A 14879-nucleotide genomic window follows, 5' to 3' on the forward strand; every position below is an offset into this window, starting at 1 on the left:
TCATCAATATTTCTCTAAATTATCAGCAAAATTTCGATGTGCCACGTACATCAGGAATAACTTAAAAAACAATTTTATTTTAAAGAAAATGCGTCTATCTAAAACACAATCTTTCATTCTTAATTTGTGTATTTCTGCGACGGGCTTTCTGAGAATTACTTCCCAAAATGAAACATGTTGACATAAAGTAAATGGCAATAAATTTGGGCAAGAACACTAGCATAGAGTTTCCTTGTATCCTCTGAACAGTGTTTCCCGTCCCAACCATCGGAGCATTTGCAGAAGTAAGAACCATCGGTATTGACGCAGGTACCGTCATTTTCACAGGGCGATGTATCACATTCATTTACATCTGGAATAGAATAAATATGACATGCAACGCTATTTCTAGTTTCATCAGGAACTTTCGTACATTAGGTCAATTTAAAAACAAGAAACGTACTCAAATATTTTTCAGAAAGTGTATACCAATACAAGAACACGTGTAAGCGGCTAGAATATTCTTTCATGAAATAGATAGAACATGTTTGAGGATGTTCTATGGTTAGAGTCCGCAACTCGTAACCACATGTATGAAGCTACATAGGTATACAGAGCAGGCCGTGGCGCAACAAAATCAGAATTAAACAAATCACGTAATGCTGATGTTCTCGAATGGTGCTGATGATGCCTGCTACTTTTCAAACAATTTATGTGGTCACTGTGAGTCACGCTCTGTAACAAACATTCATCATACACATTTATAACATTTGTACGAGAATAATCGAAGTAACATAGCAAATAATTACGATGATCATTTTCGAGTAATTATCATAAGAGTCAGGGGAGAGAGTTTCTATATATATATATATATATATATATATATATATATATATATATATATATATATATATATATATATATATATACATATATATATATATATACATATATATATATACATATATATATACATATATATATACATATATATATATATATATATATATATATATATATATATATATATATATATATATATATATATATATATATATATATATATATATATATATATATATATATATATATATATATATATATATATATATATATATATATATATATATAAAGAGAGAGAGAGAGGGAGAGGGATAGTGGCCGAAAGGAAGACAGAGACACACACAGAGAGAGAGAGAGAGAGAGATACACACCAACTGAACAATTCTTTTCAGTCCAGCCCATAGTGCAGTTACAAAAGTACGAGCCGTATTCATTTGTACAATTGCCGTCATTTTCACATGGATAGAAATCACACTCGTTAATATCTGTAATTGGAATTCAGAAGGCCACAATTGGTACGATTACAGATTTTATACAAATACTGAAATCGCAAATGTGTGAAGAAAGCACACGAAAACAATCTTCTTAAACCTCCAACGCAGAAACTAATTTATATAAAACGTATTATAACTCAATGCCGTTTTATTTTCAAAAGACAAATCTAGTAGTAAAGATTAAATTAAAATAATATTTTACTTGAAGAAATCGTATTTATATAAATACTATGTGGGAATTATTTTGTTTGTAAATAATACAATTTAATACCAGGATAAGGTTTACGTTATCTCGTCATTTCCATTACCTACTGTGCAGTTTTGACCGGTAAAACCAATTAGGCAGTGGCATACATATGACCCAAGCGTATTCGTGCAGTTACCGCCGTTTTTACAAGGAAAAGTATCACACTCGTTGATGTCTGTAACGGAAAGGAAGTTATCTTTAAATTTAGAGTCTTTTTGTAAGCTTATCTAAATATGTAAACATTCTCTCAAACTTGTTGCGTTTATAAAACGTACATGTTTTGATTGAGTGTAACCAACAATGTGTCTTCTTGTATGATACCAATAACACATTTATAACTTATAAGGCGTAAACATTACTGTTGTACAAAATGAATAAAAACTAACTACCAGTTTCTATACGCATTTTTGTTTAATCACAGCTTATATCCAAGGAACATATTTGTGTTCATATATTTTACCATTTCGGTAACTAACGCATATGTAGATATCACTGATAAATTTCGACATTAAGAAAAATAAAACTATATCCCTACGATTAGCAGGTTTTAATTCATATTTATTCCATTTGCTTTAAAATATGAGTAAGAAATAATATCCTTTTGTTCACGTTACCTTAAAGACAGGCAGAATAATATTACGAAATTGTATCATTTGGATGGGGGCGTGGGAAGGTAACTGAAAGCAATACAAATCTGATTAATTAAAAACGTCGTTTGGTGCGAAAGAGCTTAGACGTATAAAACTCATATGAGGTTCGTTGATATTCTCAGATTATACCAAAGTTGTATATTAGCTTTCAGATTTTCTTGAAACAGTGCTAGACTGGTTCTTACAACAACATTCAGCATGCAATAATAATAACAATTGGACTAGTAATAAACAGAAATTACAGAAGCATGACACGTAATCACCCAAATTAATATTTTGTAATTGCATGTCGCAAACATTCCAAAACCTAGTAAAATAATTGGTTCAACTTAATTTAAGGGATTCGCATTCATTTACGAGATTTCAACATTATTTATAAATGTTTAAACTGATCTATAAATTTCAATACTAGTTCTACCATAAAGAATCATAAAATGAAAAAGTATCATGCCACATTCCAATGGGCTAAAACTTCAGTTTAATTAACAAAGAATATTGTTGAAGAAATAGGCTAAAGATAACAGGAAATCTTCCAATCGCCACACCACCCATCCACCCCCAAAAGACCAAAGAAAACAACAACAAAATAGATCATAAGTATCCTGAAAAATATTCCAGGGGTTGATTGTGCAACACATGATCTGTAGAAATCTCGTATACACTTGAAGCAGGATTAATGGAACATAACAATGATTTAAATAAATTCTTATATATAATTTATAGCGAAATTCGGGTGAAGATTTCCTTTACCTTAAACGCAATGTGTAATTAATGCATCTAGTTAATAATTAATAAAGAAATGATTCATGTGTGTTTAAACAAAGAGAGTAAAGACATTAATTAGAAACACTAAGACTCTTCATTTAAATGTACGTACGAAAGGCACAAGAATTATGACGAAAATCATAAAATATAAATCTACACTAAAAACAATATGGTCATCAATATAGGCTATTGATGTTGAATATATATATATATATACCTTTTCTTTTCTTTACCACGGAAAACATTTACCAAATGATAAATAATTGAAATATAACTGAGTGACCTACAGCTGTTATGAACAGTAATAAATTATTCATGATCAAATTATACAGTTCGTGCATTTAAAAATCATATCATAATACGATGTTCTGTTGACCATTTCCCCATATGCAAAGAAAAACAACTATTGTTCGCATCGTTCTTACAATACAATTTGCTTTATCTAATGCCTATATAACTATTAAATGCAAAGTCTGTGTTTTATCTGTGTTTTATAATTTTGTATTTTCTGGCTGTGGAAATAAAGAATAATCCAAGAAGAACAATGAAAAAGTGTATCCTGTCCTATATTCGAGTGTGAAAATATGAACGCAAATTGAAATGTACAAAACCTAGTGAAAAATAAAAATCATTCAATGCTCAGATTCCGAGAATTATATCGTAATTATGTTTGTGTTCCATGTTACCATCCGAACAGTTCTTTCCGGTCCAACCAGTTGGACAATTGCAGGAGTAAGATAAGACCCAAGTGTATTCGTGCAAGTGCCACCATTTTGACATGGAAAACTGTCACATTCATTGACATCTGAAATTGGTCATCAAACAGTAAACAATAAACTTCTGTACCATATCAGGTTAAATATCTTCACCAAAAGGAATTAGTGAAAATACAATTGAATAACGGTAATCAACGTTTCAGAGAAATGCAAAATAACAACCAAAAAAAACAGAGAAAGAATGCATTATCATTAAAAATCATTGTTAAAATCTTATATTCCTTGCGTACAAAAATTTCCTTTTCAAAGTGGATTGCTGAAATTGTGCTCTCATTTAATTTCTTTTGGACTAAAATGTGACATATATTTTCAATTCAGCTATTCAAATTGCATGTTTGTTTGGTTTACGATATTTTAACATACATTGTATGCTTTTGATACCTACTGAACATATTATCACAGCCTGCCGCGCATCGTTTTTATACAATCCTTTGAAACCAAATTTAGATATGTAAGATAGATATAATATAAAAATTATGCAAATACCTCCTTTCACGAAAATGTTCACACATCTCTGTTCACCCGTTAAGCTGTTTAGAAATAATAATAATAATAATAATAATAATAATAATAATAATAATAATAATAATTAATTAATTAATTAATTAATTAATTAATTAATTAATTAATTATGATAACAAGGAAAAGGGGGAACGATGATGAACATGATGAAAAAGCGACAAACGATGATACTCGTAATAATCAAGATACTCAACATTAGTTCGGAATCAATATGTGTGCAACAGTGAACAAAAAAGACCTTAGAACTGAGAAAATGATTATACATTGTTTTTCACATTAAGCGATACTTAAAATGTTTGGTCATCTTCGTTTTAGCTAACAAAATTATTATCTGAAATGTTTTCAATATTCAAAAGGACGACAATTTATTAGATAAATAATCAAAAGTGTTTTTACAAGGAAAAAGTATGTAGGATGTTAAACGTCTTAATCTGTTATTCATTTCTAACTTACCCAGATTTATCAGTGGCCGAGAAACAAAATACATAGGTCTGGTTTGAGAACTTCAGTGGAGGATTCCAGATCACATCAATATACCAAGCTCCGGGTACACTGGGAAAAGGTGTCAGGACGGACTTGGAAAATCCGGACGGAGACAAGGTCGTTATCTCACTGATGCTGAAGAATTAAAGGCGAAATCCCATTCAAGTACGGCACGCTAACGGAAATAACTGTATTTCCTTTTAGCAATATTTCATGCCTTTGAAGACAACATTGCTCTTATACAATTTTATTTGACAAGATGTATGTAAAGAATCAAACAGGCAGCATACGATCCTTAGCATTTTTAAAAGAACGTTAATCAAGTGAGTACGAATACAATAGCATCTGGATGAGACGGCAATGTTATTGTTTTTGAAATTTATTTCCATGCAACATTGTTTAAGTTCAAAGTTATTTAGTAGGTTATATGTAAAAAATGTTTCCCGTGAAATGAGTCCTTGTAAGTGTGAAAATAGTCGTTCATGTATAAGCACAATTTAATATGAATGAATATTTGGAAACTAAATATTACTCTGTGTATGGAGCTCTGCTTCGTGCGACTATTCGATCGGTAAATGTACCGCTTGGGTTTACAGTCACTATATCACGATCTGGTCTTGTTGGAGGAAGAAATTCTGGGACTTGGTCGCATCTTAATGTACTGCTGTAAACGTATATAAGGAACTGGATCGGTACACTACTTAACGGTGCTGTCGATCCAGCTGTAAAGTCTTCCACCTGTATTGCCACTCCGTAGTAACCACTGGAACCAACGGCATTATACGTCAGTGTGCACGTAGTCTAGATTTGAAACAAATGCATGTGATTTAAAAAAATTGTCAAAGAAATATTTCCACAATTTATAGGATAGCATGCTGATGTAAGAATGCCTGCAAAATTAAATACTTTTGAGCGATATTTTGTAGAAAGATATCATTGTTGTTGTTGAGGTTATTTTCACAAATTGCTCACTTCATATGACCGGTATACAACGGGGAAGATAATTTCTACCGTAAAACTCCTAACTTATTTCCGACATTCGGAATCATTTGTGAAAAGACCATAAATATAATATACATGGAACTCTTTCATCATTGCATAATGTCACAACAAATTCCACAATATTTCCGTAAAACTTATGCTGTATCTATATGATTAGGTTGTATTATATTAAAACCATACCTGCATTCGTATGAAAATAATATGAAAGATTTAGTGGAATGATATAATAATTATACCATATAATATATTTGCGTAGCCACCATACCACAAACGTCATCTAAGAATTTGGATAAAAGATCAAATGTTATACCTTACTGTTAGCAGTCCATATTTTCATGATCGTCGACACATATCCACACCCTTGTGCAGAAGTTGTGTTATTTATGCGACTCAGAAAGTTTACAGAAACGAGTCTTGAAATACATGTACAACATATGATTCGGATTATGAAGGCAATGTAAACTCATACAATAGTTTATTTTGAGGTAATCATAGTTTTAGTCAAATTGGAATTACCTCATCTAGTACAGCTCCAATGAATGCCTTACATATACTGGCACATTCATTCAGCGTACTCTCTGCCCACCTGCATCGAACCTGGTCACCATCTGGATCTGAAACTGTCGTGAGACGACAAAGATAATAATGTGTAATTAAATATAGTTTATTGCACACAGTGTAGCTTCTTTTTTATTATTTCAAAACGTGATACTCTGACTTAGCATCGTATAGAAGCATGAATAATTATATACATATACGTAAATAAAGACAGACATATATACAATGAAAACACTTTAGATTAACTTATACGTCAATGCTTTCTGGGAAGCTAGGCAGACAGAGGTACCTGGTATCCTTATTTTATGCTGGCATCCATGTATCAGCCTCACAATAGGAGAAAGGTCGATTTGGGGAGCAGTATTCACTCGCCCATTATCAGAACGAGGTGCTAAATTTGCCTTTACTCTTATTTCCCAGCCACCGGTGGATCCAGCATGAACTAGTGATATCCAGTCTCCACCTGTAAATCTAAATGAGATACATTGTATCAGGAATTTATCTTAAGAAAAACAGCTCAACGTACTATAACAATTCCGAGAAACAAATAAAAGAGATTAAATGGCATCTTTGCAATTCGTCGTTTTCATTTTTCATTAGAACGTTCTTTACCTAAGTAATATATAATTCATGTATGATTAATTAATAATACTCGAGACACAATGTTAACTTATTTGTATGCGATCATTACGTGATTACTTCTTTGCAACAGAGGATATTGTTTCCTACAATCTGTATTATAAATATTCCAGTGCAAGTACACGTGTTAGATAAATGCATTGATTCTGTTAACGGTGTGCAATAAATATTATATAATCACCCAAACTCGTAGTATGAACTGCTGGACGGAAACTTATATACAAGACTCCCTCTTCCGGTTGTCCAATCTTCTGTCACACTGTAGTCCGTACAGTAATAATCTAAACTGCCAATTGTTCCAATGCAGTTGACAAAACAGCTGAGAGATCCAGATGAGAGGAGCTGCCCCGATGAAATGGTGGTTTGGTTACAGAAACTACTGGATCTGGTCCAACTTACTCTGTAGGAAATCTCAATCTAAAAAATGAAGTCAGCATAATAAGCACATAGAAACATAATTATCGAAAACCAATTGTTTGAATTACTGGTTTAGGCAATTCAATAGCATTCCAAATTATTTTGAAGTACACTTTCCCAATAATCACTTATTTGTAACAATAAAGACATGTAACAATGTTCAATCTAACCTGCCATCAAGGTCATTCATAATAAACAGGTATATAATTGCTTAAATTTTGAACAAAATGCTCTAAGCAATTGTATAAGTTACGTAAGGATAATTCCGGGGCATCCAGGGAAAAAGATTTATTAAATCAGTTTTCATATCGTCTATGACGTTAATAAAACAAAATCTGCTAGAACTTGTCTTTTCTTTATATAGCGACAGAGATGACATGCTTACATTTCAAGTGAGCTTTCAACATCGTCGATTACAAATTTTAGTATTATTTAAGTGTATGAGCGGTATTGACTTCTTTCTGAGTTCCTTAATAAGTCGTTCCGCTCCACAACATTGACCTCATCTCGTAAAAAGGTTCCGAAAAATATCAATATTTGCACGACCAACCCTTTAATATTTATTTTTGTGCACATTAATATGAAGATGGGCAAACAGATGTGGAACTTTGTCACAACAGTGCATTTGTTCGCAAATCCCTTTTTTATCCAAGGATCTTGTCTTTCGTCCTCTAGTTATGACGTTCATTATCGTGCGCCATGAAATTAAACAATTATTACAATAAGTGACAATAAATTTGTTTGCCCCTATTCATGACACATGATGCCCGCTCGCTTAAAAGTATGATGAGTGAAAGAAATAAGTGTTATACATTTTGTTGCCCAAAAAGGTGGATTAATAATATTTTTTTAATAATTAACAATTGCTCAGAGTTAATAATTTAATATATGCAATGGAATCATTTTAGATTGCGTCTTTAAAAGCAGACATTCGGTAAGGTTGTGAATATTTTAGAATAATAAACTAGGTTTCACCTGATAAGTGAAGCCTGCTATTTTTGTCTGTGTGAGAATGATATATCGTTGACAAAATTAAATATCACATACCTCATTAAGATTACCGGTAGGTCTCCATGAAAATAATGCTCCCCTAAAATGAGATCCTGAGCAAGTGGTCAGAATGGCCACCAAAATTAATATGTACTTTATGTACATCTCTACTGGATATGCTATCGTGAACCAAACTTGAAAAATTGTTCAGAATACCCTCTGTATTACATTTATATATATATATATCAGACACTTTAAAAAAAAAAAAAGAATAAGCTGAGTTTTCATTGGATCGAAAACCACTTCCTGCTCGCTTCTGATAACTAATAGATATTTTGCTTACCTTACTCGTGTGATAAATTATTACTAAATATAAACTGATCTAGCCGGAAATATATATCCTTAAATAATAGAATGTGACGATAGGTCAGACGATATGATATTGAACTGCAGAATTACATTGGTATAAATTAAAGAAAGAAAATTAACTTTCATTTTAAGACAAATAAAGAAATAGCAATATAAAGTTTTCTAATTAGTCCACTGCAGAGTATTTGATACTGAAGTATTTTCATTACAAGAGCTGTACGTGACATGATGTCATAAGGTAAAATATCCCTGATGAAGACATCTGTGCATTTAAACGCCTTTTAAATAATTCAATCTTTTGTTTTGAGGATATTAAATCAGGAAATTTCAAATTGTATTTCTCTCTTGAACCGAGAGATATTATTTAATATGACGAAATTACATCCTAAGAGAAATCACTATCACAAAGTTGTGGGACTCGAACACTAAGGTAAATTTCACTATAAAGCAACTTCAGTATCATATCGTTATATCATCCCCTATATTCGCCTACTTTTAACAGCATTTGCTATATACATACAAATGTGCTATTGAAGAATGCACAACTGATTCACATATGTTTAAATCAAGCAAGTTAATATATCTACTAGTGAAACAAGCTGAGTAGGTAGGCATTTTACTCATTAATGTCAAAATACAGAATTTAGTAACGTCTGTCAATAGAGTTTTCTCTCAATTCAACATTTAAAGCCGTATAAATGTTGTGTTATTTATGCAAAACAATTTGACGAAAGAATTATCTGCCTATCATTCAGCAAATGATAATAGAAAACAGAAAAAATAGTAAACCCCACTCATACTCTTCTGTACGATTTTCGTGAAATACTGATCGCCTCAGTGTGCCACTTACTGAATGAAGATATTATTGCATTAAATTTGCCGCACAAAGATCTCTGCTTCTTTTAACTAATGGGCTGCAATCGTGGTAAAAAAACGATAAAGGCTTTATAAACGCATGTTCATAAAATCAAATTGCCGCACTCAAGCTAAGAACACAAAATCTAACACAAATCACGTGCTAAATAGACAAAAATTGTTTGCATTTATAAGTGTCTTCGTTTAGAACATATATAAAACTTATCGCTGACTAATCAATAATTCAGTACAAACGGGGAATTTGTGCACACACGTCACAACGACGGATACTATTTACATATCAGTTTGTCGATTTAAAATCAGTCTCAACTCGCTGTTGTTTCTATATTCACATGGCGTGCGTTTCATAACAAATGACATTACCTTGGAATGACCTAATTGGACTTATGTCGTTCTTTTCGTTATACAAATGCACAATGCCTTGACATTCAAACTGTTATTTTACAACAGCCGTGTAATAATGACAAAAGTTGTACAAAACATTACAAACGTACTCGATGAAATGTATATGTCATTCACTCAGAAAAATATTTTTTTTCATTTTGTGCTCAAATGTCAAACGTCGCTAATGTACATAACATATTCAAATAGTTTGTTCTTTAAAGGTTATTTACGGTGTTTACCGAAAATGTTCTGTTGTTTTTTGTGAGTTTTTTCGCATGACAATATTAGAAACCTAATATTCTTTCCTAACTCAACATAAGAAAACATATATTTGAAACACAGTTCAAGTGATGGAAGGGATATTGTTTTCACAATGCACATTACAAGTTCATTTTTAATCAAACTTCATTAATATTTGAACAAACAAAATGGACAAAATTGCTAATTTTATGGGGTGAAATCATTAAATGACAATACAAATTTAAAAGCAAAATAAAATTGGAAACAGAGTATCATATGTTTCCAAATTGCAATTACAATTTCAGAAACATATCAAAAGACAAACAAAACATATTTTATTTATGCAAATAATTACAGGGTATACAGTAGTAAATGGCTGGGTCACAACTGAAATTTAATAGATTAACAACATTTTATATGCAGGTTGTGCTAACGCACAGAAATAGTAGCGAAAATAAAAATAATTTAATAATTATTCATAATTCAATGCCAGGTCTCCCATCTTCTTATTGTGGGACTAATTCCATTTCTTCTGCATAAAAATAAAACATTGTTTTTACAATATTGTTTGGATTCGTGAAACATTTTATATTTTTATGTAGTTGATATTCAGATTTTCTAGTACTTCTAACTGGATTTTTATACGTTCTTGTTATTTCATCAAACACTGCTTAAAATTCTACAACATTAATATCGAGAAAATTAAATTTTACTTAATTTCATTATTTGTAAGAATGATGTCATCGTCCTTGAATATACCACACATAAAATAATGCCAACTATTCACACTATTCTTTAAGGAAAATAGTTTGTGCCTTACAAACGTCTCAGATTTGTCTCAAGATATAATCTACAGGTTGAATGATTAAGTTAATTAGTCTTCATCTATATGGGCCAAAGTACATGGCAAAAAAGATTGACTGTGCGACATTTTTAACCATCGGTCTTAAATGGCATTTAACATTTGTCGCCCTATCCACTGCAAAGAAAATTAATTGACTGTTAGAAGATTTCGCGTGATTTCCACTAGCGGCCAGCAGATATCATACAATTGAGAGGTACGTCAAGGTATGGTATTACTGTGACTTTACAAATTACATATAATTTATATATATCATGATACAATGTTGGAAACTGTTTGAAGCTTTATAGTCTAATTCTGAAGAAGACTTCTGTATATGTTGAAATGTTATCATGTTCAGTTTGTAACGACCTTTCAAACATCTCGCTTTATTCTTTAAAACGGCCTCTAAAGAGGTTTAGTTCTCTCTCAAGACATTTATAAGGAAAAATTGTTCCATTAATGAATGTATTTGGTTGTGCTATTGTCGATGCCTTCAGTTAAATTAAACAATGGTTCCAAAATACAATAAATCATACAACTTTCCAACCAACGAAGATACTCATAAGACGTTGGTTTGCTTGCTTGAAGTGTTCATCATCTTTAAACTGCAGTGTTTAGCATTATGTTCAAAAGACCTCTCGTCCACTCTGTTGTGGAAAAGTATAAAATGCTAGTGCAATGTTTGGCAGAGTTAGGCATCTTGTTCCTTCACGGCATCGATTGTTAGTTTAATATAGAACGTCGTAATGTTCCTGCCACTACCATCTATTCCGTAAAGCATTACGAGTACTATTACTACTGTGACGATAACGGAGGAGGAAGCCATGATTGTGGAGTTGCAGCCACTGCATCTCCTCGAACGCTTATAGAATTACAAATGCATCTCCTGTACTGGAAGCGACCATGCAGTTACTTTACTTGGGATAATACTTGTCAGATGTTCTGGAGCTAATGTTCCCATAATGTAGGTATCCTAGATCTTTATATAACCATCCATTCATGCAATACGAATCTTCTACGACTGTCCAACAGCCAGTCAAACCGTCTGGCCAACTGCTTATATTGTCTAGTGCTGCATACCGGCATGACGTTCGTTGGTAAGTGGGCCTAAACATGAATCAGTTTGACCGGTCCTACAGTTTCTCTTTACATTCCTGAGGGGAGATTTAAAGCCAACCACCACATATACCATCCTGCCGCCATATGTATGCCGGTCTAGCAGACCGTCCAGTACCCTGCACGGATATGTATACCGGCATGCCTGGTTACTTATTCAACTTTTGATCCATCGTAGTGATAATGTGACACATTCGTAGGCATATACTTTACGTATTGGCATGTGGGTTTTAAAAAGAAATATATTACTTAAATCGATTCAAAGCCTGTATTAACTTCAAACTGTGGCAGTGGAAGCAGACCATTGCGTCGCAAGTACCACCACGATGCGAGTGCAAAGTGGCAATATTTTTTAACATTTTCTTCCTAATGTTCCGTTTTTGCAACCATAAGGACCAATCCCTATAGACGTGTGAAAAACGCTTTTAATAGCTTCTAAAGTTATAATACAAAGCAGTGATTGATGTCTGAAAAACTACATTCCAAAATAATCGCACTCGCGTGCTGATGGTCATGCAGCTGAATATACTTGAAATGATGTCATTCCTCTTCCTAATACCCCAAAAAGAATGCGTGCGTGATTTATACAGTTTGTTTAATATATTTCGTTCTATAGTTTTTGACTGATAAAATGAACGGTAATCGAACTCAGTTTTTAATTTAGTTTGATAGTTTTATGTTTATTGAATCACTATGATCAGTATTTGTTGTACTTCCTGATTTGTAAATCAAAACTAAATCAAGTTTCAAGATAACGTGACTTCTATAAACACCTTGAAGCACTTTCCTGATTTGAAATAGAAATCACTTCAAATTATAAGGGTGCAGATTTAGTGGATGACATATCTTAAATATAGACATAGAGTGAGCAGGAAGAACTTACAAATAGACTGAACTCTCTTTGAAATGACTCAGAACAAATGGGCGGTAACATAACTGCAGTAATCAACACCTGGAAGGTCTCACTTATAATACACCAAGCAGGAAACATGTATTCCATAAAGTAGCTATCGGAGACCTTCTTTTGATCTGCAATTCTCTACATAGATTGGGTAATTCTAACATAGTGTTTGTTCCTTGGACAATCTGATGATTATACTTGATCGGGATTGAAAAGTGATTTTGGTGCAAGCATCTCGAGTGATCGATAGCTCTTAGTCATTGACAAGGAAGAAAGCGTCATCACAGAGAATGAAACAATGTATTGATTTAAAATATAAAAGAACAGAAGCATCACATCAAACCTAAGGATCGCAGTATCTAGGGAAGTTTAAAATGCTATATGCGACAATGCTAACATTATCCCTAAAGAACGAACTCACAACAAACAAAATTTAACAGCATATAATCCATACAATTATCCAATATGTCCAATTTACCGAAGTAACGACTTTCCACCTTTATTGTCTAAACTAAATTTCGAAAGACTCGAGTAGTTATGTTACGTAACTTATTTGGGAAAACAAACCTAAAATTAAAAATGATTATGCCAGTTTTTGGTCATTACCTGAGAATGGCATCCTTTAGAAATCGGCATTTTGGAAAGCAATTTTGTATAATACTTTGCAAGGCGATATTGGTAAGCTACTATATGTACATTCTTCTCAAATCAAAGAAATACATTTCTAATACTGTTATTAAAATTCATACTCATACGTTTTTATAAAGTATTACATCTTATAGAGATCACGCTGACATACACAGGAATTTCTCATTTTAAAAATAAAACTGCTGAAAGTACTGAATTTACTGAACGCATTTTGATAGTCTCGTCTAATGAGAAGACAATAAGGAAATAATAGTGTTACAATAGTCGTACAGATAAACACAAATTTTATTTAAATTAGGCCAAACTGTGTAAAAATAACTACAATAAAAGAAACGAGGGGACATGAAAAACAAAACCCCACTTATTAAATATTTGTAAACATGGGCAATATTTAGAGCCATAATTAGCTGAGTCTTACCTTTCACCACTCCTCGGCTGGATGCAAAAGCTTCATTAGTCACGATGCAAAGGGAACGAAAATATGTTTCTAGAAAATTTCATTCTAAGAATTTGGGCAAATCCACAAAATAAAGTACCTTTCAATTAAAATAATTATAGATACTTTATCGTTAAAAAAATATCATTGAATGCAATACAGTTTTAAGTTTATCGCCTGAGCATGAATGTTTTGGTTAACATTTTCTCATTTGTTTCGTGTTGCTAGAAAATATTACCATACATAGTTCATTTGATATAACCTTTTGCTCGTTAAATTCTCTCCTTCCTAATAAAATCATTTTATTTAGAACATATATAAAATAAACACAGTCAAACCAAAACGTGTCTGGTCTCCGAATAACAGCATTTTCTCACTCAAAGGTTTTTCATATATTGTTATTATATATACCGTTGAAAGGCTCCAACATGCTGAGAATGAGGCGAATCAGGATAGAAACTAAAACAGTTTCCGGTTCTCGGGAGTTCCCGAAAACCACGATCAGGAAAGTAATAAAGATAACATTTTTAATTCAGCGTAAACTTTCGTAATCAAACGTAACGAGGCAATCACACACACCCAGATTTATCTTTACCATTTATCTTTACCATATTTGCTACATATCATGCTCCTGAGAAGTAAAAACCTATGTAGAGCCTGTATGCATATCATAGACAGGGGATAAAAAATTGCCTTTCAA

At 32.3% G+C, this 14879-nt stretch overlaps 1 protein-coding gene and 1 long non-coding RNA gene across 2 annotated transcripts; both read right to left on the bottom strand.

Annotated features, from left to right (window-relative positions):
• Positions 1 to 235: 235 nt before the first annotated feature.
• Positions 236 to 3754, bottom strand: LOC149786230 (uncharacterized). Its single transcript, XR_016425190.1, has 4 exons — positions 3665 to 3754; positions 1625 to 1738; positions 1194 to 1307; positions 236 to 352 (listed from the first exon to the last, which is right to left on the bottom strand). It is a non-coding gene; the product is annotated as an uncharacterized LOC149786230 (long non-coding RNA).
• Positions 3755 to 4725: 971 nt separating this feature from the next.
• On the bottom strand, positions 4726 to 13731 carry LOC149786231 (uncharacterized). Its single transcript, XM_089975910.1, has 6 exons — positions 13702 to 13731; positions 7140 to 7375; positions 6609 to 6790; positions 6278 to 6381; positions 5292 to 5560; positions 4726 to 4894 (listed from the first exon to the last, which is right to left on the bottom strand). The coding sequence occupies exons 1-6, from the start codon at positions 13729 to 13731 to the stop codon at positions 4726 to 4728; spliced, it is 990 nt and encodes a 329-aa protein (XP_089832036.1).
• Between the last annotated feature and the right edge of the window lie 1148 nt (positions 13732 to 14879).

This window comes from Sinohyriopsis cumingii, chromosome 12 (assembly GCF_028554795.1).
Source record: "Sinohyriopsis cumingii isolate HCF-2022 chromosome 12, ASM2855479v2, whole genome shotgun sequence".
Taxonomy (NCBI): domain Eukaryota; kingdom Metazoa; phylum Mollusca; class Bivalvia; order Unionida; family Unionidae; genus Sinohyriopsis; species Sinohyriopsis cumingii.